Source organism: Balaenoptera ricei, chromosome 3, assembly GCF_028023285.1.
Source record: "Balaenoptera ricei isolate mBalRic1 chromosome 3, mBalRic1.hap2, whole genome shotgun sequence".
In the NCBI taxonomy this organism is placed as follows: Eukaryota; Metazoa; Chordata; class Mammalia; order Artiodactyla; family Balaenopteridae; genus Balaenoptera; species Balaenoptera ricei.
In genome coordinates this window covers 58168003-58191802 of record NC_082641.1, presented here as the reverse complement: position 1 = coordinate 58191802, position 23800 = coordinate 58168003, and the positions used below count along the sequence as shown (strand labels likewise).

The 23800-nt window shown below is 41.7% G+C and overlaps 1 protein-coding gene across 1 annotated transcript in view; it reads right to left on the bottom strand.

Annotated features, from left to right (window-relative positions):
* The window catches only part of ARHGEF28 (Rho guanine nucleotide exchange factor 28), a 316101-nt gene extending 297356 nt beyond the window's left edge, over positions 1-18745 (bottom strand). The window contains 2 exon segments of the mRNA XM_059916571.1: positions 18474-18711; positions 18713-18745. Coding sequence (XP_059772554.1) covers positions 18474-18711; positions 18713-18745 — 271 coding nt within the window.
* Between the last annotated feature and the right edge of the window lie 5055 nt (positions 18746-23800).

Sequence of the window (23800 nt, the reverse complement as noted above, 5' to 3'; positions counted from 1 at the left end):
TCCCTTAAAGACGAATGCAGAGAAGAATGCAAGGAAGAGCTGAGATGAGGGGCAGGAGCCCAGGTCAGGAGCCCAGGCCCACCTCACCCCGCTCCTGTCACCTTGCATACCGTAGTACTAGTGTCCAAGACTTGCCATTTTCAAGACTGCTATTCACCATATGTGCATCTCACCTTAATCATATAGTGGTTTTGACACTTGTATCAATGCATGACAAAAATGGGACATTTATTGTTAACATTTCTGAAACAGATTGGTTTACCAATAAATGTTATTCTTTTTCTATACAAATTTGTCATTCCTAAGTAAAAGAGTACAAATGTGAAAAACTAACTTCCTTATCATAGTTAAAAGCTTATACTAGGGCTTCCCTGGTGGTACAGTGGTTAAGAATCTGCCTGCCAATGCAGGGGACATGGGTTCGAGCCCTGGTCTGGGAAGATCCCACATGCCGCGGAGCGACTAAGCCCGTGAGCCACAACTACTGAGCCTGCGCGTCTGGAGCCTGTGCTCTGCAACGGGAGAGGTCGCAACGGTGAGAGGCCCGAACACCGTGATGAAAAGTGGCCCCCGCTCGCCGCAGCTGGAGAAAGCCCACACACAGAAACGAAGACCCAACACAGCCAAAAATAAATATAAATTAATTAATTAATTAAAAAAAAAAAACCTTATACTAATGTGTCATAAGGTCTGTCTGTGATTGCATAAGTGATAATCACGACAGGCGTGCCTTCTCCAAATCTACTCACAGTCTTCTAAGTTACATGGGATACACTATAAACTTACATGCTTTTAATGTCTAGTGACATTAAGACTCACTATCCTATGTAATCCCACATCACAAGAAAGGGAAGACTTCTGGTGGAAGAAACCACTGTCTTTTTACTTATAAGAAGTTACCTACTGTATACTTATACTTAAAATGCAATAATTCTTATGGACTTATATACACTACCAAATGTAAAATAGATAGCTAGTGGGAAGCAGCCACATAGCACAGGGAGATCAGCTCGGTGCTTTGTGACCACCTAGAGGGGTGGGATAGGGAGGGTGGGAGGGAGACGCAAGAGGGAGGAGATATGGGGATATATGTATATGTATAGCTGATTCACTTTGTTATAAAGCAGAAACTAACACACCATTGTAAAGCAATTATACTCCAATAAAGATGTTAAAAAAAAATGCAATAATTCTGTATCCAAGAAAGAAAAATAAAGGATTTAAACCATAAACTTATCCTACCAAAGAAAGCAAGCAGTAAATCACAAAACCACACAAAAAATAAGGCAGACTATAAAATAAAATGCTGTGTCTGGTATCTCACTGATAAAAATACAATTTATAGGGCTTCCCTGGTGGCGAAGTGGTTGAGAATCTGCCTGCTAATGCAGGGGACACGGGTTCGGGCCCTGGTCTGGGAGGATCCCACATGCCGCGGAGCAACTAGGCCCGTGAGCCACAACTACTGAGCCTGCGCGTCTGGAGCCTGTGCTCCGCAACAAGAGAGGCCACAATAGTGAGAGGCCCGCGCACCGCGATGAAGAGTGGCCCCCACTTGCCACAACTAGGGAAAGCCCTCGCACAGAAACGAAGACCCAACACAGCCAAAAATTAAAAAAAAAAAAAATACAATTTATAAAAGTGTTTTTATTATGTGACAGAATGCATGTAAGTTTAGTTATGATTTTATTGATACATACACATTTTTACTAATCAGGAATATACTGACTCAAATATCCAAAGGTAAACACATGAATGTTCAACAGCTGCACAAGTTACTGACTTAAAAATTCTTCTTTGCAAACATCCATGTAATTTCTTAATGCAGAAAAAGGAGATTTCTGCACCTACTTCCACCGGAAGATGCTACAGGTCAAGGAAGGGTGTTTCCTTGGCTCTTCCTCCCTGCCAGAGGCCCCAGCACTGAGCATCTCAGAGCACTAAGCCCATACCTCCCCTGGAGCTGCTGCACACGCTGCCCTGTAAAGAGAGCCTGCATGACACACCTCTCATCAGGGGCTGCAGCAAACTTTCCACATCTCTCATATTGCTTTGTATAGCACCTTGCTTATAACAGAGCCCAATATTTTATTTCCCTGTTTTATTTCAAGGTAACTCAAGGTCATTGTAAAAAATTGTGTTCAACTGCATATGTACACAGAAAATAAAAACTCCCTCTAATCTCTCCATAGATGACTGAACAATATTTCATGCACGTCTGGCCTTAGGTCAGGTCTGTCAACAGACACGTCTTAACACCTACTTAGCTAAATTTTACACGCTGGAGACAAGCAGATCTGCTCACCAGACAGAGTCATCCTGGCTGGACATCAGTCTTCAAAAAAGCTACTCGTTCCCTCTTCCTTGTAATAAGCCTTAAATTCAATACAAACAAAAGTGCAGCAGCTACTCTAAAGAAGGAAAAAAAGGAAAAGAAACTATGAAAGTATCAGTAGGGAAATCAACCACATATTTGGAATTCTATGGGAATAAGTTAACAGAAGAAAACAGGCACCTGGCAGGAAAATATTTTAAGGAAATTATTGAGACGTGATACATTTCCTGTCAAAACAACACATGAGGTGGTGATTCATTTGATTAGTATCTTTTAAGCGCTATGCGACTTTAAATGCTCCATAAACTTAATGATATTCAATTGTGGCAACAAAGGATTTTATTTTTTAAGTACTAAGCTGTTCAAATGATCCTGTGCCCAAGAATAAAAACAAGCATGTACTCAATGTATTCACAACAGTATTCTTTAATGCCACTAAGGCAAGATAAGGAACTACTGTTTGCCTTCCCTAGTTTGGTTTTAGCCAGACTGGTGGCCGTGGACGTAATTCAAGTTATGGAGTCTTTAGTCCTGGACTGGAGAGCTGTCCGCCAACAACAGAAACATTAGAATCAGTTCGCGCTTAACTTAAGCAGACACCAAAGCCTTGATCAAACATTCCGAATTCTGTAAAATTGCTTCCATTCTCAAGTGTCTGTAGTTAGAAAAAAAAAAAAAAAAATATATATATATATATATATATGGCTGGGTTTTTCCATACAAATTTAAAATGTAAACTCATTACAAGACTATTGCCAAAATAAATTGAAATACAAAATAGACATTACTGTTTGATAATATCCAAGTTTCTCCCCTGCTCCCCACCAAATAGTTATCATAAGCCCAAATTTGAAAGGGTTTTTTTTTTAATTAGCAACAATTATTTAAGTTCAATAAGCGTTTCAAGGCAAGTGCAGGAGTTTCTAGCTGAGTTATGACACCTGATACTCCAACTATATTTATGAACTAAGTACACAGATTTTCATTAAAATATCTATTTCTTAAATTCCCTTCTGTTTTTATAACATCACTGAAGCTGATACATATTTACAATATAGATTATGCTTAGGAAACTATACCAAACAACAACAACAACAGTAACATAAAGAAAGACCAGGCAATACTTTGATTCCCATTATACCAGGTACGGCTGCCAGGCCGCTCAGAGCACCCTGCCCGCACCACCTCCACATCACAACATACGCATGTGCTTTCATGGCTTCTGATTTGGCAGCGCTGAGATTTCCTGAAAAGCTACTCCTAAGCCTCTTCTCTCTAAGCCTTCAGCACCCATACAGGCCTGCCTCTTAGTAATTACTAGCCAAACTCAACTCAATGACGGCTCAAAACTCTAACAGAACTCTCAAACCCCCTGAGGTAGAAAAGCTTTGGAAAGAACTCCTGGATAAAGGTTTAGAGCCCCTACACCCAGCAAGTAGAATCCCAAACACCAGTACAATAAGATATCTTTATCTTGAGGTGTCATGCCTTAAAATGCCACCTTTTTATGAGCACAAGTTTACGTTCTTTAATATTACTAGTCAGGAGCTACATTAAATACTAGAGGTTTTAGAAATTTGCTATACCTTTTGAAAAAAAAGGAGGATTTCACTTGTTCAATTTTACAAGTTGAAAACAAAGTGGAGCGAGGTGGGGAAGGAGAGGGGAGAAAAAGAAAGAACCATTATAAGTGTTATTTTAGCTAAAAATTGGCATTTATCAAAAATGCCATTGGGACTTCCCTGGTGGCGCAGTGGTTAAGAATCCGCCTGCCAATACAGGGGACACGGGTTCAAGCCCTGGTCCGGGAAGATCCCACATGCCGCGGAGCAACTAAGCCCATGCACCACAACTACTGAGCCCGCATACCACAACTACTGAAGCCTGCGTGCCTACAGCCCATGCTCTGCAACAAGAGAAGCCACCGCAATGAGAAGCCCGCGCACCGCAATGAAGAGTAGCCCCCGCTCGCTGCAACTAGAGAAAGCCCGCGCGGAGCAACGAAGACCCAACGCAGCCAAAAATAAATAAATAAAAATAAATAAACTTTAAAAAAAAAAAAAAATGCCATGAATTTCAGTGCATATTCTCCACCCAGCCTCAATGGAGTTAGGGACATAAAGTCCATCTGCTAAAATGAAATTAATACCTATTTTCAGTCATCTTTGAATTCAATTAAAAATAATTACTAGATTATTACTGGCTGAGTCCACCTCACTGCTCGTGAAGTATTCAGACAACAATAACATGAGCTGCCATCACAGGGAAATCTCAGGGTATAAGCAACCATTTCTCCCTGTAAAGATGCAACCCTGAAGTAGCTTCTTCAAACCCACCTTCCTGAACAGTTCAGACATTGCCAGTCAAGTGTCTGAAAGTGCTCTGAAAACCAAACATTGGCTAGTAATCCAAGGGAGGCTCAAGACACCATCCTTACCTCCAGAGAAACACAGAACTCGAGAGTTAGGATGTACCATGGAGAAGGGGTTGGCCCAACTCCTCAGGTTTCAAATGAGTTCACTAGGGGGACTTCCCTGGCAGTCCAGTAGTTAATAAGACTCCACGCTTCCACTGCAGGGGGCACGGGTTCAATGCCTGGTCGGGGAACTAACATCCCGCATGCCACACGGCATGGCCAAAAAAAAAAAGAAGCAACCTAAAAATTAAAGGATATGAGACTTTTGCCTCATAATTCCTGTCCCATGGAAACTATTTTTTCTTTTTTTTATTATTTTATTTTTTTTATTGAAGTATAGTTGATTTTTAATGCTGTGCCAATCTCTGCTGTACTGCAAAGTGACTCAGTTATACACATACAGACAGTCTCTTTTTTATATTCTTTTCCATTATGGCTTATCACAGGATACTGAATATAGTTCCCTGTGCTGTACATTAGGACCTTGTTGTTTATCCAGTCTGTATGTAATAGTTTGCATCTACCAACCCCAAACTCCCAGTCAATTCCTCTCCCTCCCCCCTTCCCCTTGGCAACCACAAGTCTGTTCTCTATGTCCGCGAGTCTGTTTCTGTTTTGAAGATAGGTTCATTTGTGCCATATTTTAGATTTCACATATAAGTGATATCATATGGTATTTCTTTCTCTTTCTGACTTACTTCACTTTGTATGATAAACTCCAGTTGCATCCATGTTGCTATAAATGGCATTATTCATTCTTTTTTATGGCTGAGTAGTATTCCATTGTATATATGTACCACATCTTCTTTATCCATTCATCTGTCAATCGACAGTGAGGTTGTTTCCATGTTTTGGCTATTGTGAACAGTGCTGCTGTGAACATAGGGGGTGCATGTATCTTTTTGAATTATAGTTTTGTCTGGGTATATTCCCAGGAGTGGGATTCCTGGAGCATATGGTAATTCTATTTTTAGTTTTCTGAGGAACCTCCATACTGTTTTCCATAGTGGTTGCACCAACTTACATTCCCACCAACAGTGTAGTAGGGTTCCATGCAACCTTTCTAAGTAAAGAACAAGGAACCATTCGAATTCCCATGGCTGACTTTAAAGATTTTAAAGATTCTTGACACTATGTTTTATATTCAATAAGCAAGCTATCAACATTTCTGGTTATTAAATAGGAGAAGAAAAAATACATAAGCATTTTATATAACAACTTAGTGTAACATGAAACATAACAATTGAAGAGAAATGCTTCTATTTTATTCCCCCTAAGAATCCATCAATTTAAAACTTAATAAAGCATTAATAATAGGTTTTGTGTATTGCCCCTGACCACCAAGAATGGTGAGTGGCCAGCAGGAGACTGGCTAAGTCTCTAAGGGCTGTGATAACCAGTATAAAAGCAACTTCCAGAAATTCATCCCTGAGAACTTCTGAAGGAAGTTGCAAAGCTAGCAATTTCACAAAAGGCAACGCTGAAGAGTTAGATGAGCTGTTTCTTATACATAAATATATGTAGTGATACATACTGTGTGTTCTGTCACTCCATCCCACCCAGATCCACCTCCAAACGTTATCATCAATCAATGAAATCACTACTTAAAGAAATCATCATGATTCATAGAACTAATCGAAGACCTCCCATCTGAAGAGGATATGGATTTTGTGGAGATGTGGAGAGATCATTATGTTCAAGGAGCTCCCGATTCCTAGGTTTGTGCTCTTTTCTACTCAAATGATAAGAAGAATTGCTTTGTTTTTATCCTCCCCCCTGCCTCTTTTCCAGAACAAATAATGAGGATATCATGCTCTAAAGAACTGTGTCAGACATACTAAAGCCCCAAATAACATGAGGCTGCCAAAAAACTAAGGATAATCAGATTTTTATTTCAACTTATTTTTCAAGCCAGAACATCAAGGAAGGGATAGATAGGTCTGCTTAGGACTGGTGATGTAGTGTAGATGAATGATAAGGAGAACTCCTCTACAGCTATTGAGATTTTGTCTCCTCTTGGAGAGAGATAACCTTCCAATTGAAAAGGACAGAAAGAACATCTGTAAGTGGGAAAGTCGATCATAAGAGGGCACCTAGAGGCTCTGAATAAGTTGCAGGCTGCTGGACAGGCCAAGATAGGAAAGAATCCAATGAGATTTTCCAACCATAATCAGTCAGGAACTGTGGACAATGACAGGATTCAAATATAGGAGAGAGGAACATATCATGCCAATTTTCAAAAAAGCCAATTCTAAACTACAGACAGAAGGAGCTTCATATTGATCGTAAGCAAGATTCTAGAACAGATTAAAGGGCTGATGTCTGAGTACCTCAGAGGAAGCAGTGACTACTTGGAGCCAGTGTGGGTTCCCCAAGAATAAGTCACGGGACAATAACCCCATTCCATTATGTGGTTACCAAACTGGTAACTCTATATAGTAGAGGTACAGTAGATTTGGTTGACAAAGCATATATCCTTATGACAGAATGGAGGATTAAGAATCCGATGCTAGTGCAAATAGGAGTAATTCGCTGAACAACTCTACCTGAAATTGATAAACATCAATCTGAAGTGAAGTTTGTATAGACACATCAAATCGTTCTGCCCTAGACCTCAGCCTAGGCAATAATTTTATTATTTCCTTAAGACATTAAAGAAATGCATATCAAATCTGTGGACAACTTGGAACAAAAGAGGGTAGTGAATGATAAATGTATAGATAAACAATCTAAAAGACTTTGAAAGGCTAGAACAGATGGTCATATACAGGAAAATTTAGATAAATATTAAGTTTTATTTATAGGACTAAGAAGCCAATTGCACACATCCATGAATGAGGAGATGGGGCTCAGCAGCAACAAGTGTAAAAACAAATTGGTTATTTTGAGATGACTGAACATCAAGAGTCAATGGCCTTGTTTAGAAGGACCATAGTCGGAAAGCCATTGTTTGAGAAATTATTCTATCCTAGGTTCTGTGCTAAGCATTTTACGTAGACTATCTTATTGTGTCCTTTTAACCCTATAAGAGAAATAGGTAAAAACTGAGACTAAAAGTTTAGATGACTTGCCCAACACAAGGTAGAAAGTAGCAGAGCTGAGAGTCTCCCCAACTTTCTACTCTGTAACTGGTAATCTTAACTATGAGGTTTCAGTGCTTCCCTGGGGGGTGAGGCGGGTCTCAGCAAGGGTGGGAATGGTTCTACTATACTCTGCACCATCAGTCAGCATCCGGAAGTACTACACTTTAAGAAAAATATAGCAAATTGGTATATGTTCAGTATTCAGGGTAGTGAGAGGATTCAAAATCATGTCACTTAATAAGAGCTGAAAGAGATTTACCAACTTAAATAAGGCTTAAAGGTAGGGTATGTAATTAATTTTCAAAAATGTAGGGGGCTGTTATGTAAAATAAATTGTTCAGGGGCTTCCCTGGTGGCGCAGTGGTTGAGAATCTGCCTGCCAATGCAGGGGACACGGGTTCGAGCCCTGGTCTGGGAAGATCCCACATGCCGCGGAGCAACTAGGCCCGTGAGCCACAACTACTGAGTCTGCGCGTCTGGAGCCTGTGCTCCGCAACAAAAAAGGCCGCGATAGTGAGAGGCCCGCGCACCGCAATGAAGAGTGGCCCCCGCTTGCTGCAACTGGAGAAAGCCCTCGCACAGAAACGAAGACCCAACACAGCCAAAAATAAATAAATAAAAAATAAAGAATTTTTAAAAAATAAAAAATAAAAAAGTAATAAATTGTTCATAATGGCCCCCAAGCAGCAGAACTATAAAATTTAATACAGGGGAAATGGTTTTTTAACAGCCTAAAGGTTTCCAAAGATAGACCACCTACAAACCAATGAAAATAGCCCTGGGAAAGCTCTACACTACAACAAAGCAGCAGCAGAAACCCTGTGGAGCTCAAAAACTGAGGATGACAGCAGAGAGAAGCATAGGAAGCATTTTACCTGCATCCCTCTATCCCTCAGTCCAGAGCAGCTTGGTGCCAAGAAGGATCCCCATGGAGGGATTTCACCCCACAAGGAAAAGGACAGTAGTAGAACCCTGGTAGGCCACCTCAACAATTCACAAAGGTCAACAGCAAGAGGGGAAGAACAAAGGAACTACAAAACAATCAGAAAGCAATTAACAAAATGTCAATAGTATGTCCTTACCTATCAATAACTAAATTACTCTAAATGTAAATGGTTTAAATTAAAAGACAAAGAGTGGCTGAACGGACAAAAATACAAGACCCAAGTATATGCTTCCTACAAGACACTCACTTAAACTTTAAGGACACTCATAGGCTAAAAGTGAAAGGATAGGAAAAGATACTCCATACAAATGGAAACTAAAAGAACAAGGGTAGCTATACTTATGAGACAAAATAAACTTTAAGTGAAAAGTTATAAGAAGAGACAAAGTCATTATATAATAATGAGGTCAATTCATCAAGAGGATATAACAATTGTAATTATACGCATGCCAATATTGGAGCACCTAAATATATTAAACAATTATTAACAAATCTGAAGGCAGAAATAGACAGCAATGCAAGAGTAGGGGACTTCAATAACCTACCTTCAACAATGGATAGATCATCCAGACAGAAAATCAATAAGGAAATAATGGACTTGAACTATACTTTAAGCCAAATGTACCTAACAAACATACAAAACATTCCATCCAACAGCAGCAGAAAACACATTCTTCTCAAGCACACACAGAACATCCTCCAGGATAGATCATATGTTGGGTCACAAAATAAATCTTAACAAATTTAAGAAGATGAAAGTCATATAAAATATCTTTTTTCAACCACAATGGTATGAAACTAGAAATCAATAACAGAAGGAACACCAGGAAAATAAACAGATGTGTGGAAATTAAAACACACTCTGAAAAACCAACTGGTCAAAGAAATCAAAAGAGTAATTCAAAAATCTTGAGACAAGAATAGAAACACAACATACCAAAACTTATGGGATGTAGCAAAGGCAGTTCTAAGAGAGAAGTTTTTAGTGATTAACATTTAAAGGAATGAAAAAAGAAACATACACAAATCAATAAATGTGTTAATAAATGCAGAAAAAGCATTTAACAAAAATTCAACATCCTTTAATAAGAACTCAACAAATTGGGTATAGAAGGAACACACCTCAACAAAATAAAGACCATATATGACAAACCCACAGATAATACTATACTCAACAGTGAAAGGTTGAAAGCTTTCCCTCTAAGATCAGGAACAAGACAAGGATGTCCCCTCTTACCACTCCTATTCAACATAGTACTGGAAGTTCTAGCCACAGCAATTAGGCAAGAAGAATTAAAAGGCATTCAAATAGGAAAAGAAGTAAAAATGTCTGTTTTCAGATGACATGATCTTGTATAGAAAATTCTCAGTACTCCACAAAAAAACTGTTAGACCTAATAAATGAATTCAGTAAAGCTGCAGGATACAGAATCAACATACAAAAATCTGTTGCATTTCTGTACACTAATTAACTATCTGGAGAATAAAGAAAATAATGCCATTTACAATAGCATCAAAACCAGTAAGATACTTAGGAATAAGTCTAACCAAGGAAGTGAAAGATCTATACACCAAAAACTGTAAGACACTGAAGAAACTGAAGACAAACAAATGGAAAAATATCCGTGTTCATGAATCAGAGGAGTTAATATTGTTTAAATGTCCATACTACCCAAAGCCATTTACAGATTCAAAGTAATCCCTATCAAAATTCCAATGACTTTTCAGAAAAATAGAAAAAAATTGTCCTAAAATCTGTATGGAACCACAAAAGTCCCTGAATAACCAAAGCAATATTAAGAACAAGATTGGAGGCATCATACTTCCTGATTTCAGACTATATTACAAAGCTACAATATAACAGTCAAAACAATATGGTACTGGCTGAAAAACAGACATAGAGACCAATGGAACAGAACTGAAAGCCCAGAATAAACCCATGCATATATGGTCAATATTTAACAAGGGTGCCAAAAACACTCAATGACAAAAGGATAGCCTCTTCAATAAATGGTGTTGGGAAAACTGGATATCCATATGTGAAAGAATAAAATTGGACCAGTATCTTACACCACTCACAAAAATTAACTTGGAATGGATTAAGGACTTGTAAGACCTGAAACCATAAGACTCCTAGAAGAAGATAAGGCAGGGGAGCTCCTTAACAACATCTTAGCAATGATTTTTGGATATGACACCAAAAGAACGAGCAACAAATGCAAAAAAATCAACAAGTGGGACTACATCAAACTAAAGCTTCTGCACAGCAAAAGAAACCATCAACAAAATGAAAAGGCAACCTACAGAATGGGAGAAAATATCTATAAACCATATATCTAATAAGGGGTTAATATCCAAAATATATAAGGAACTCAAACAACTCAATAGCAAAAAAAAAAATCTCATTTTTAAAATGGGTAGAGGACTTACACAGACATTTTAACAAAGACAACATACAGACAGCCAACAAGCACATGATGCTCAACATCACCAATCAGGGAAATGCAAATCAAAACCACAATGAGATCACCTCACACCTGTTACAATGGCTATTATCAAAAAACAAGAGATAAATGCTGGTGAAAATGTAGAAAAAAGGGAACACTGGTGCACTGTTGATTGGAATGTAAATTGGTACAGCCACTATGGAAAACTGGATTGCAATTCCTCACAAAATTAAAAATAAACTACCATATGATCCAGCAATCCCAATTCTGGGTACATAGCCTAAGGAGATGAAATCATTATCTCAAAAAGATTGCATTCCTGTGTTCATTGCAGCATTATACACAATAACCAAGACATGGAAATAACCTAAGTGTCTGTAAAGATGAATGTATAAAGAAAATGTAATATGTGTAACACAGTGGAATATCATTCAGCCATTAGAAAAGGAAATCTTGCCTTTTGCGACAACATGGATGAAATGGAGGGCATAGAACTAAGTGAAATAAGCCACCATAGAAAGACAAATTCTAGGGACTTCCCTGGTGGTGCAGTGGTTAAGAATCCGCCTGCCAGTGCAGGGGACATGGGTTCAATCCCTGGTCCAGGAAGATCATCTGAAGCCCACGCACCTAGAGCCCGCGCTCCGCAACGAGAAGCCACTGCAGTGAGAAGTCACGCACCACAACAAAGAGTAGCCCCCGCTCGCAGCAACTAGAGAAAGCCCACACGCAACAATGAAGACCCAATGCAACCAAAAATAAATAAATAAAATATAAATAAATTTATAAGAAAAAAAAGAGACAAATTCTATATGCTATACAACATCAGCAATACGTGGAATCTTATGAAAAAAAGAGGCCAATTTCATAAAAACAGAATAGAATGGTGACTCAAGAGGCTGCGGGAATGAGGAAACAGGGATATATAACTGAAAGTCTGTACCTCTTGAAAAGTTCTGAGTATCTAACATACAGCATGGGTGACTATAGGTAAAAATACTGTATTGTATACTAGAAAGTTGCTGAGATTAGATCTTAAGTGTTCTCATCACAAAAAAGTTAACTATGTGAGGTGATGGATGTGTTAATTATCCTTGGTAATCATTCCACAATGTACACGTATATCAAATCATACTACACACTTTGACAAATAATTGTGTGTATCTAAAGTTGAGGGGGGGAAAACAAAGATAGACTGGGGTATCTGTGGTTACTGGTCCCCCATTACTGAAAGTATTCAAGGACAGTATTCAAATGGTCAACCATGTGGAAGTATGCTATACAGGGGGATTGTTCACCTGCTAGAAACTAGAGAAAAACCTTTCAGGATTGTTTCAGTCCTAAGATTCTAACTCTGAACAAGAATTTCATTCATTTCCCCAGACAGAACATACAGTTTCCTAAGAGAGGCCTGCGTAGCCTCTCATTTATATCTCAGAAGGACTAGCTATCTAACTTCTTGAGCAACATTCTCCTTTCCTCCCCTGCAGCCCAATATTTTCCAATGCGATCCACACCTTATACACAGGAAAACAATCACCATTAGCCTCTATGGGGATGCTGTAAACTAGGACTTGTTGACATGACAGTTAGCAAAATTACTAACCAACCAACCAATATAGGTATATTCTGTGGAGCCCCCTACAGAGTAGCCTAAATCAGGGTCCCTGCCATCAATGGGCCTACAGTCAAGTTGGAAAGTTGAGAAGTTGGTCAAGGGTTTCAGAGAGATGGTGGTTTGAACTTGCTTTGAGGATTGCAACAGATTTTCGCTAGAAAGGAAAGGGAACAAAGGAACAAAGTCAAAGAAGGTAGGGAGTACACGGCACATTCCACAGGCAGGTACCAGTCCTGGCTAATGGGAGCAGGGGTGGGGGGACACAAGAGGAGGCAGTAGGAGACAGGTGACTTGCCCATAGCTTAAAAGGGATACCAGGAGAATTACCCTTCCCTGGATTCTTTCAGATGCAGAAAGCCAGAAACACTAAAGGTTAGGTAAATGGCTAGCAAACCCTTTTATAAATAGCTAGTATCACCTTTTTAAAAAATGATGCCAGGGGACTCCCCTGGTGGTCCAGTGGTTAAGACTTGGCCTTCCAAAGCAGGGGGCGCAGGTTCAATCCCTGGTCGGGGAGATAAAATCCCACATGCCTCCCGGCCAAAAAACCAAAACATAAAACAGAAGCAATATTGTAACAAATTTCAATAAAGACTTTAAAAATGGTCCACATCAAAAAAAAAAAAAAAAGATGTCAGGCCCAAGCTGAGTGATTATGAACCCAGGTGATTCCAACGAACAGCCAGGCTCAGAATCCTGGGTTTGGGGCTCAAATAACCCATAATCTCATTAATCACTGGGCACCCCCTACTTTTTGAAACTAACACCTGGCCACACAGCAAACCAGGAGGCTGGTGGAGCAAGAAAATGAGGAAAACTGTCGAAAAAGGACCATGCACAGACAATAAACAATGGTCATTAGGGAGAAGAGACAAATTTGCTCCACAGACTTCGCCTGAACCATCCAGCCCAACGAAAACTTCTTAATCTTCACAAATGGTCAGAAGTCCTTAATGAGACTGCCTTTGCTCCAAGCCCTTCTAGATTACAGCACCCCTGCAAAGGCCATTGGTGATGTTCTCCTGTGTATCAGGTGTGGAAATACTTTAATCATGAAATTCAGAAATAATCAGTCCACTTGTCTTTCATCTTCCCAGATCTACCCCACCCCTCTTCCACAAGAAGGGGTTCCACAGAAGAAAGGGAGCAGGATGGCCTATGACCCACATGCATGGGATCCAGACATTCATGTCTAAAATCTCTCTGGACTAAGTCCAGAAAGATAACTCAGTCATTTCAACCTGATGACTGTCTGGTGATCAAGGTGAGGTAAGTTAATAGTATTATTTCATAATCCCTTCAAACGTTTACTGACCGCCCGCTGCAGGCGCAGTTCTGACCCTGTGGACAGTACATTCCTGTCCTGTGTTGCCCAAGACAGCCACGGCTGAACTGACAAACGCCCTCCTCACCTTCAAATTTCAGGACAGTATAGAATGTTAGAACCAGAGGTCCTTAGAGACCATCAAGTCTACCCCTTTCCGTTTGACCAGATGAGGAAGCTGAGACCCACAGAGGGGTCATACTTGCCCAAGGTTACACAGATGAGAGGCCACAGGCAACAGTCTCCATCCCTGCCTTGGACTCCCAGCCTAGGGCGCTTCCCCTTGAGATCACACGGACATCTCACTGCCTTCTGAAACCTGGAAAACCTGCTCAAGCTCCTTTTTTTTTTAAATGTCTATTTTCTATTTGTTATAAATATAACCATCATTTTCTCACACTTAATCTCTACCAGGCACTACCAGAAGGGCTCTCTGCAAATTAACTCAGTGAATTCTCCCAACAACCCTAGAGGGCAGGTTACAGTGATTATCCCCATTTTACAGATGGGAAACCTGAGGTAGAGAGAGGTGGTACAGCCAGAACAGAGCCAGGACCGTCTAATGAGACAGGCTGGCTCCGGAGTCCCCACTCTTAACCATTTGGTTATAGTTTACAAAAGATAATTGCTTTAACTTATAAAATGATGGAAGAAGAGGTGCAAGCCTTAAAAAGGGCATGATCACTAGTGTATGATAATGAATTTAAGAGCTAAACCATACATTTCATTAATATATGCAATATATTTCATGATTATTTATTAAGGGAATGTCTGTATATTTGAGGGAAATACAGAAAGCATGTTAACATCTTAAGCATTTTTTAAAGGCAAAATGATCATGTGCACACCAGTCAAACAAAGCCTGCCACTTGAAATAGGCAGAATGTTATCTGAGTGCTGAGTACACATGCTATTATGTAAAGCGAAGGTGTCGTTGCCCATCTCCATCTATGCGGGCCTTCACTCGTGGCTATGAGGCATTCTTTTTACATCAACTTTCTACAGAAATCAAACCTCAAATTAATAAACTGAGGATTAAAATAAGAGAACGCACCTCTGAAAATTAAAATACATTTCTTATAAAAGTGTTCAAAACCAAGATCACTGGAACAATTGCCCAATATTCAATTATGTTTTCACTTTCCTTCATACTAAAAATGATGTCAAATCTCATTACCTTGGTTATCCAGGAGGAGAAGTCCAGGAGCAATAATGGTAGAAATAAGCAAATTTCAATGTGCCAAAGAGCAAATTTCAAGGGAAAAATTGCAGTCAAGTTAAGAAGATGTACTATCACAGAAAAAATTACCTGCCATTTTATCAGCCAAATGTCTTAGTGTTGAGTGTGGAGAGGCCCACTCAAAATGCAACAGATCCTAAAAATTCTAAAATCAGAAAAGTACTGTCTTAGACATGAAATCCACAGTCCAGAGAATTCAAGTAGAGAGCAGTGCCCTCAAATAGTTTGCCCTCAAATATTTGTTGAATAAATATAAGAAAATGTTCACAAAAAGAGAGGGGCATGATAGAGACCATCAAAATGGCAACATAGCAGAGCGACACTGCTTTGAGGTTTTGAGAACTTTTAAATACCTGGAAAATTACAAAAGAAGTAAGGATTATAGAGACTGGACAAAAATGGCAGAGTACCATCCAATCAGGGCAAAATGCTCTGTGGTCTAGTACCTGACCTGCACTTCGTAAGAAAAATATCTCTAAGCCCAGCTTTGCCTACGGGAGGGATCTGGACTCAAGCCCTACAGCGTGGCATAATATTTACAGTACAACTCTAACATGGCAAAATTCCCTGAATTTGGTGCACTTCAAGTATAACACTGTTTTTAATTTAGAACTCTCAGTGGGAGTTGCCCAGCTTGACCCATCTCTTCGTAACAAATTTAAGGTCACAGGAAAATTATCCTATAGCTTCTCTGTTTCACTAAAGCAACATAAATACAAATGCAATTAGACAAAACCTACATAAACCAGATCTGTCATATCTGATCAGTAAATTAAAGCATAATAAAATTACAGTCAGCCTGGGAGTTTGAGAGTAATTTGGACTCTCTGCAGTACCATTCTAACCATGTGCCAACTGTAAAGGGTTTTCCGACATTTACTGGGTTGGCCAAAAAGTCTGTTCAGGTTTTTCCGTAAGATGTTATGGAAAAACCCGAATGAACTTTTTGGCCAAACCAATATATCATAAACCTTTTTTCTGGGGAGTCACACTTGGTCATAAACTCTGGCAGAACTTGAAGTTAGAGCTTAAGTACCAGTACAGTGGTTACCAATTTTGTACAGAATGCTTAATATAGAAGTAACATTATATTCCTTTATTTGTTTTAATACCTATTTAAAACACATATCCTTTTCTCATTTACCAAAGGAGGTCATGTGTCACAGCTCACCTGAAATTCCTGTGCAACTTAAGTCTTAGCCACAACAGTAGTTTCTTATAAGAGCACAATGAGAAAATATTCCAAACTCTTCTGCAGTACTCACATGATTAAACAAAAAAAGGTGTGAAACACAAGTGAGGCCCCTGATGAAATTTCATAGAGCCTTAGTTACCAACTACTATTTCCTCTTTACCTTTAAGTGTTTCTGAACTGCTTAGAGGACAGGAGAAGTGCTTCAAAGGAAAGTCTAACGACACGCCTGTTACATAACCTGTTCTTGGTTGGCCAGGCTATGTGGTTTTGATAAGGAAGAAAACACAATCAAAAGGAGGACAAACACTGATTCTCTGTTCTCCATTCTCCCATTAGCCAGGACATTCACCTGAGTCAAATGCCCAATAGCTAGCTCTGTGCCTCAGTTTCTCTAATCACTAAATATGAGGTCTGATGCTATCCAAATTCCTGTTTGATCAAAGTTAATGAGCACAATAATCACACAGAAAGTCCACATCAGAACATTACACTGAAATACTATGTTGTATAAGAAAACTCCAAAGGTTTTTGCAGTAGTAATTTCTTTTGCTCCAAATACTACAAAGGAATCAGATTGGCTATTAATCAAGATAAGGCAAATACCTATGTGCTTTAAGTATGTGTATATAAAAACCCAAGACAGTTATACTAAAAAGCTTCCCAGGTAATCTGCTTGGATTATGATGTGCAAAGAGCAACCCACAGAACCCAAGAGAACAGGTCTTCGATTTTTTGTTGTGAAAAAAGGACTTCAATTCCCCTGACATCTTCAGGGCCTAGAACACAAGATGGCAAAGCTTTAGAAAACCAGGGACCCCATGGGACCCCAAATGATCAGTTCCTTCTAAACATCTTACGTTTTCGTATTTCTTACCCAATTGGCGCGGGTCTGGTGGTAAACCTCTTTAACTCTGGGTCTGCGGGGACTTGTCTCGACTCAGGCAGAGGTCAAGAAGGGAGAAGCTGCGCAAACACAGATGTTGCTGCCAGCTACAACCAATGGGGGGCGGGGGGGCGCTGTGGGCTCCTAGGGAGGAAGATGGATTCTCTCCTGGAAATCTAATTGGTGTCTGGAAAACGAGAGTTGGGTTTCCAAGGCTGCCTGAACACCCAGCTTCCACAAAGCCCTGCATAGGCGAGGATGCCTCCCTGGCCAACAGGCCGTCATTATGCCCCTGTGGAAACTCCCAGCACGGAAAGGTTAGGGGACCACCAGGCACACCCCAGGTTTCCAAGAGGAAAACAGATCCACGAAATAATCCTAAGGAAGTCCAACGGAATTCTGGCCGCCTCTCCTAACCAAGATAACTATAGATGCCTTTTAAAGCACAACATGTGTTTCCACATGAAAGAAATGTTAGCGCTTGTGTCCTGAGCTTCCGCTTGGTCTGCTGCTCTCTGGCGACCCGGCCCCGCCGAGCACCCTCACCCCGGAGCCAGGCACTGATGGGGAAGGGAAACCCCAGCTTTCGAGGCTCTGCCTTCTCCACCGCAAGAAGACCATTTATTTCCCCGCCGCCCGAAGGACAGCGGCCGGGCTTCCACCCGCCCATGCCCGGTCCCCTGAACGGGGCTGGCGGGGGCGAGAGGGGCCGCGCGGTCCGGGCGACCCAGCGCTCCGCAGCTGCAGCCGCCGCGCCGGCCGCGCCGCCTCTGCACTTGTTGCCATCCCCGAGGACAGGGAGGCGGCGGCCATCCCCCGCGCCGCCGAGCCCGCGGCAGCACCCCCTTTCCACCTCCGATGATCCTCGCGCCCTCCGGAACCCTGGAGAAAGTAGCTCCGCGAGGGCGAACTCAGGTGAGGCGGCCAAACTTTTCCACCCCGGGCGGCCGGGAGACGCGGGGATGGAGCCCCCAGAGAGCACTTACCCGGAGGTGCTGTCCCGCAGCCTCCGACGCCCGAGCGAGGCGCTGCCCCCGCGCCCTCCCCGAGGGCGCCCGGAACGCGCCGCCGGAGCCGGGCAGGATCTCCCGAAGCGGCCCACGCCCCGCGGCGGCGCGGCCCGGGCAGCGCGAGGGGGCGGAGCCGAGGCCGCGCTCCGGGGCCGCGCTGGCTGCGCCCGCGGCGGGGGCCACCCCGCTCGCTCCGCGCCTGCCGGCTGCCGCTGGATCTCCGCCTGCCCGCCTCCCGGCCCCGGCATCACATGGCCGGGCCCGCCCGCCGCCGCGCCCGACACCGGCTCCAGGAGGAAACCTGAAGCTGCCCGACCGCGCGGGCTCCGCCGGCCCCCTTCCAACGCCCGCGGCCGCTTGCCTCGGCCTCGCTCCCCCGGCCCCGAGCGCTGGGACCGGCGGGGGCTCCGAGCCCGGGGAGCGCGAGGTTGCGCCCTGGTGGCGGCGCCCGCGCGCCCCGGACCCCACTGGCCTCGCCTGGGCGCCGCCAGAGGGAGGGGTCGGCTGCCGGCTCCTGAAAGGAGATGTGCCTGGCCCGAGGCAGCCCCAGGCTGTCCTCGGCCAAAAGCCACCACAGTTGTGACTTAACGTGGCCCATTTCTTACCTAAACATCTGTAGACGCCCTCTTGTTTCTCGAGGCTCAGGTTCCTCAAGCCGAGAGCTTCGCGAGCTGCGATTCTCTGCGCCTTCACAACAGCAAGGGGCTCCATTAGAAGTCACCATAATATGAAAACCCTCTTTCTTACCATGAACAGCAATATGAGAGGGACCCCCTTACCATCAACGCACTTTTCTGGTTAGAACTGATCGCAACCCCAAGCAGAGAAGCCTCTCCATCAGCCAGGCCTTCCTAAAAGAGACTTCAGATAATGATAGCAGCTTTAAAGGCAAAAGTACCGATTTGATTTTTCTAATAATTACCTTGAGTCTTTGTTTTGGTTTTCCTGTGAAGACCTGCCGCCCGCAGAACCAGTAATCTCCACAGTCCTAACACAGGGCACTTTTGGAGTATATCATATTTGTTTTTTTCAAGTGAAGTAGCCCGAGAGAGCTGGCCACCGAGACACCCCTCCCCAGCTGTCACCAACACCTCTCCTGGGCCTTAGCCATTTTGGCCTCCCTCCTGGTCCTCACCTTGCCCAGCCCACCTTGCCGACAGAGCAGCCTGAGGAAGAAGGCAAGGCTGAAGAAGAGAGCAAGGAAACCCTGCCTTGTGTCCTTCACCCTGTTCCAAGGCAAAGGTCCGGGCTTCTGCCTTGATAAAGTGACCCCACCCTGGCAAAGCTCGCCTGACCCCATGCTGCAATCCCAGCTCCTGCTTCGCGGAGCTGGGACCCCGAGGCCTGGCCTCAGGGACTGCCTTTTAAAGAAAAAGAAGTTCCTGCCCATTTCCAGGACTTCAAAGTACTCAAGACAAAAAAAATAAAAAGTTTTATATTTTTCAAAACTAAAAAATATTTCCAACCCTAAAATGTGTACTGGAGATTAACTGAACAACACACTTGACAAAAATGGTTTCCAATCCGTGGTGAGCAAAAATATTGATGAATTTGTGGCCTTTGTTGTTATGCTTCTTTTTACATCACTGGTACTGTGCGTTTTCTTTTCTTTCTTTCTCCCCCCTCCCTTTTTTCGTTACTTCTGTCAGATATGTAGATAGAAAAAAAATAAGAAAATGTGGGAGGAGGACCAACTATTATAAGAAGTTACCCCAAACCTCCTTCCCCACTAAAATTAAGAAACAAACAAGCAAAACTAGTACTTGTGGAACCCTCAGCAACTGAGGACATATAATCATGCTATCTGCAGTTTTCTTGCCCTCTCTCAAGCACTGAGCTTGATCAATATTTAAATATTTAAATATTTAAATAAGTACTTGGCTTTCAACTTCTCTTGGTTCAAATATTAAGCAAAGTGTACTCTAGCAACCTTAAAAGAAGCCCGTGGATATATGCAGCAGGAAGCTATCAATCCTCTGCATCTGATTGATTTTGCTGCTCCAGATATAGGTCACTCAGGACACTGAGATAGTGCTAAGCTTGGCTGAGATGGCATTTGTTTAGAATTCAAAGACTACGTATTCTCCAGCCCCAGAAAAGGGACATTCAGCCAACAAGAAACCAGGCTGGTAATTCAGTTGGGAAAATTCTTACTTCCCAGTGAATATTAGGCCAGTGTCCCAGCTCAGCTTTGTCTTTTCTAGTTATTCAGTCTCCATTCATCCTTACAGACTTCAGACAGAACTCCATAAATCCTGTCCAGTTTCTGCAGCCTCTGAACTTTGGCAAAGCTTAATGACCTTACCACACAATTTAGCACCTGATTCTTTTCACTGTCATATGTCAGACTAATTCAGGTCCTTAGCCTCTTCACTTGTCATTTCAAGGGCAAAGACTGTTTTTTTATCCCAGTAATCTCCACAGTCCTAACACAGGGTACCTTTGGAGTATTTAATATTTGTTTTTTTCAAGTGAAGTATCATATCAGTTATGCAGGTTGGAAAATGTATATCACAATTTTCAAACTTTTCTTTAATGGATTAAAACCACTCAAAATTCTGTTAGCTACTTAATTCTTTCCTGGTCTTCATTCTATTTCCTTTCCCAGTAATTCTCAAAGACTGAATAATGGTAAATCTAATGTTCGGACATATGAGTTAGGAAATTATCAGTGTTTCCTAAATAAAAGCATGACAGTAGAGGACAATAGTTTTGGGGTGGGGGGGGGACAAATTTTGGAACTAGAAATTGGATGAGCTTGGGAAGAGCCAGCCTTTCTAAGCCTCCATTTCCTCAGCTGTAAAATGAGCATAAGAATAGTATTTATTACCATGGTGAAGATTAAATGACTGAAGGTGATTATGGGACACATAATAAGGATGTAGGAAATGGTGGCAATTAATTTTTCGGGGTATGTATATACTAGGAGAACACTTCAGAACTTTGAGAATTAATAGAGCATGTCAGACTCCAAGGTAAGAAACTAGCTCTGGACTATACACTTGGTTGCTCAGAGTGAGAAGGTTAGGGAATACAGAAGAGGCCAAAATGATCAAAACCAGGGGGCAAATCTTGTGGGGAAAGGCTCACAGTTCTCATTCTGGCTCCACATTAACATCACCTTAGAAGCTTTAAAAATGAGACCTTGATTCCCACAATCCCACCCCAGACCAATTATTTCAGAATCTCTAGGGGATGGGTCCCACACGTTGGGTTTTTTTTTTTTAAGCTCCCCAGATGATTCCAATGGTCTGCCAAAGTTGGGAAGAGCTGTACTAAAGGAACTGAATTCATTGCCACTGGAGAAGAATGAGAGCCAGCCCTCGATTAAAGGAGGCTAAGGGAATCAGCTCTTTCATTTCTACTAATGATAAACAATCCTGTTTAAATTGCAGGCCAGTGGTGCTTCAGTGTTATGTCCATGTGAATCACTTGGAGATCTTGTCAAAATGCAAATTCTGACTCAGTATCAGATGGAGGCTGATACTCTGCATTTCTGACAAGCTCCAGGTGATGCCGCTGCTGCTGGTCTGTGGACCATACTCTGAGTAGCCAAATAATAAGTCCAAAATGGACATTAGGAACAAAAAGTAGACAAATATTTGTATTGTTAGAAGTCTTGACATCTCTGAATATTTTTAATCAATTAATATTTATTGTACACCAATTAAAAATATATTTTGCAATCTTCTAAGAAAAGAATAGGCCATTTCCAGCCAGTTTTTTTTTAATTTTTTTTTTTTAACATTTATTTATTTATTTAGGCTGTAGTGGGTCTTGATTGCGGCATGCCGGATCGTCCTTGCAGCATGAGGGATAATGAGGGATCTTTTTGTTGTTGTTGCGGCATGCAGGATCTTTAGTTGCGGCATGTGAACTCTTAGTTGCGGCATGCATGTGGGATCTAGTTCCCTGACCAGGGATCGAACTCTGGCCCCCTGCATTGGGAACGCAGAGTCTTAGCCACTGGACCACCAGGGAAGTCCCTCCAGCCAGTTTGAAGTGTGAGGACTTCCCTAAAGGGAAGGTACAGCCTCTCAAATAGGGCCAACTTCTCCACCAGGCACAGCAGGCTCAGTGCCCAAAGCCCACCATACTTTTAGAAACCAACAAAATGTTTTAATTTCTTTTATAATGGAAGAAAAAAGATGAACTTTTAGGTCAAAGAAAATGTTTTAACATATAATATTAATATATTTGTCTTTATAACAGTGGAGTCGTAAGATGTAATTATTTTATTTTACTTTATTTTTTATGGAGGAAGCAACCCATGAAGGCAAAAGTGCCTAGGGCCCACAAAAGTCAAAATGTGACTGTGTGCTCAGTCTAATTTAGTCCCGAGTAGTTTTAGGAAAGCACATGAAGCCTATTGTGGCTGATATTTACATACTGATATTTACAGGAACAGGAAGATATTGGGGAAGATAAAAATTGTCCCTTGAGTGGAGCTGCCCCTATAACCACACAGAGTTCATCACTTCCTACATGAGTGATTTGAGGAACACTGGGGATGCTCCATTGACAAAACATTTGTCCCTCGTCAGCTGGTTCCTAAGGCTCTAAAATTCTACCATTAGAGACTTTTTCCACCTCCAGAGCCAGTCTATAGAGACACACTATCTAGAGACCCTTTCTCTGTAACATCGGCCTTCTTTCAGCACCAATTTTTTTTACCTTCCAGATCCAGGACCCCATCTCAGGAACTTATCAGGGGATTTTCTATGAAAAGAAGAAAACATAATAATGAGATTCCATTTTATAAGAAACACCAATTCGAATCAGCTCCTAAAAATTTAAATGTGGCCATACATGGCTAAACAACATCACCTTCATCACTATTATTCAATACAGTAACCTCAACAAAAATTACTGATTGTTTTACTGTCCGCTACTATATCCATTAGCTAGTAGACTACTTAAACTAATTAAAATGAAATAAAATCTAAAAATCAGTTCCTCATTGCACTAGCCACATTTTGAGTGCTCAGTAGCCACATGTACCTATTGGACAACAGAGATAGAACATTTCCATCATCACAGAAATTTCCATCAGACAGTGCTGTTTCAAGGGTTTGAGTAGAGAGGGGACCACCCTTCTTGGACCCTCTGAAATGCAAGGCCAGTTGGGGAAGTATGCAGACTGTAGCTCAGGCACATTTTTTGGTTCCCATTTGTCAACTGGTCTACAACTACCCAGATCATCAGTCACTCTGCTCTTTTCTAAACCTTCCGAACCAAACTTTCTAGAAAACCAAATTTTTGTTGAAATTCCCTTGCCTTTCAAGAAAGCTAGACCTTTTTGA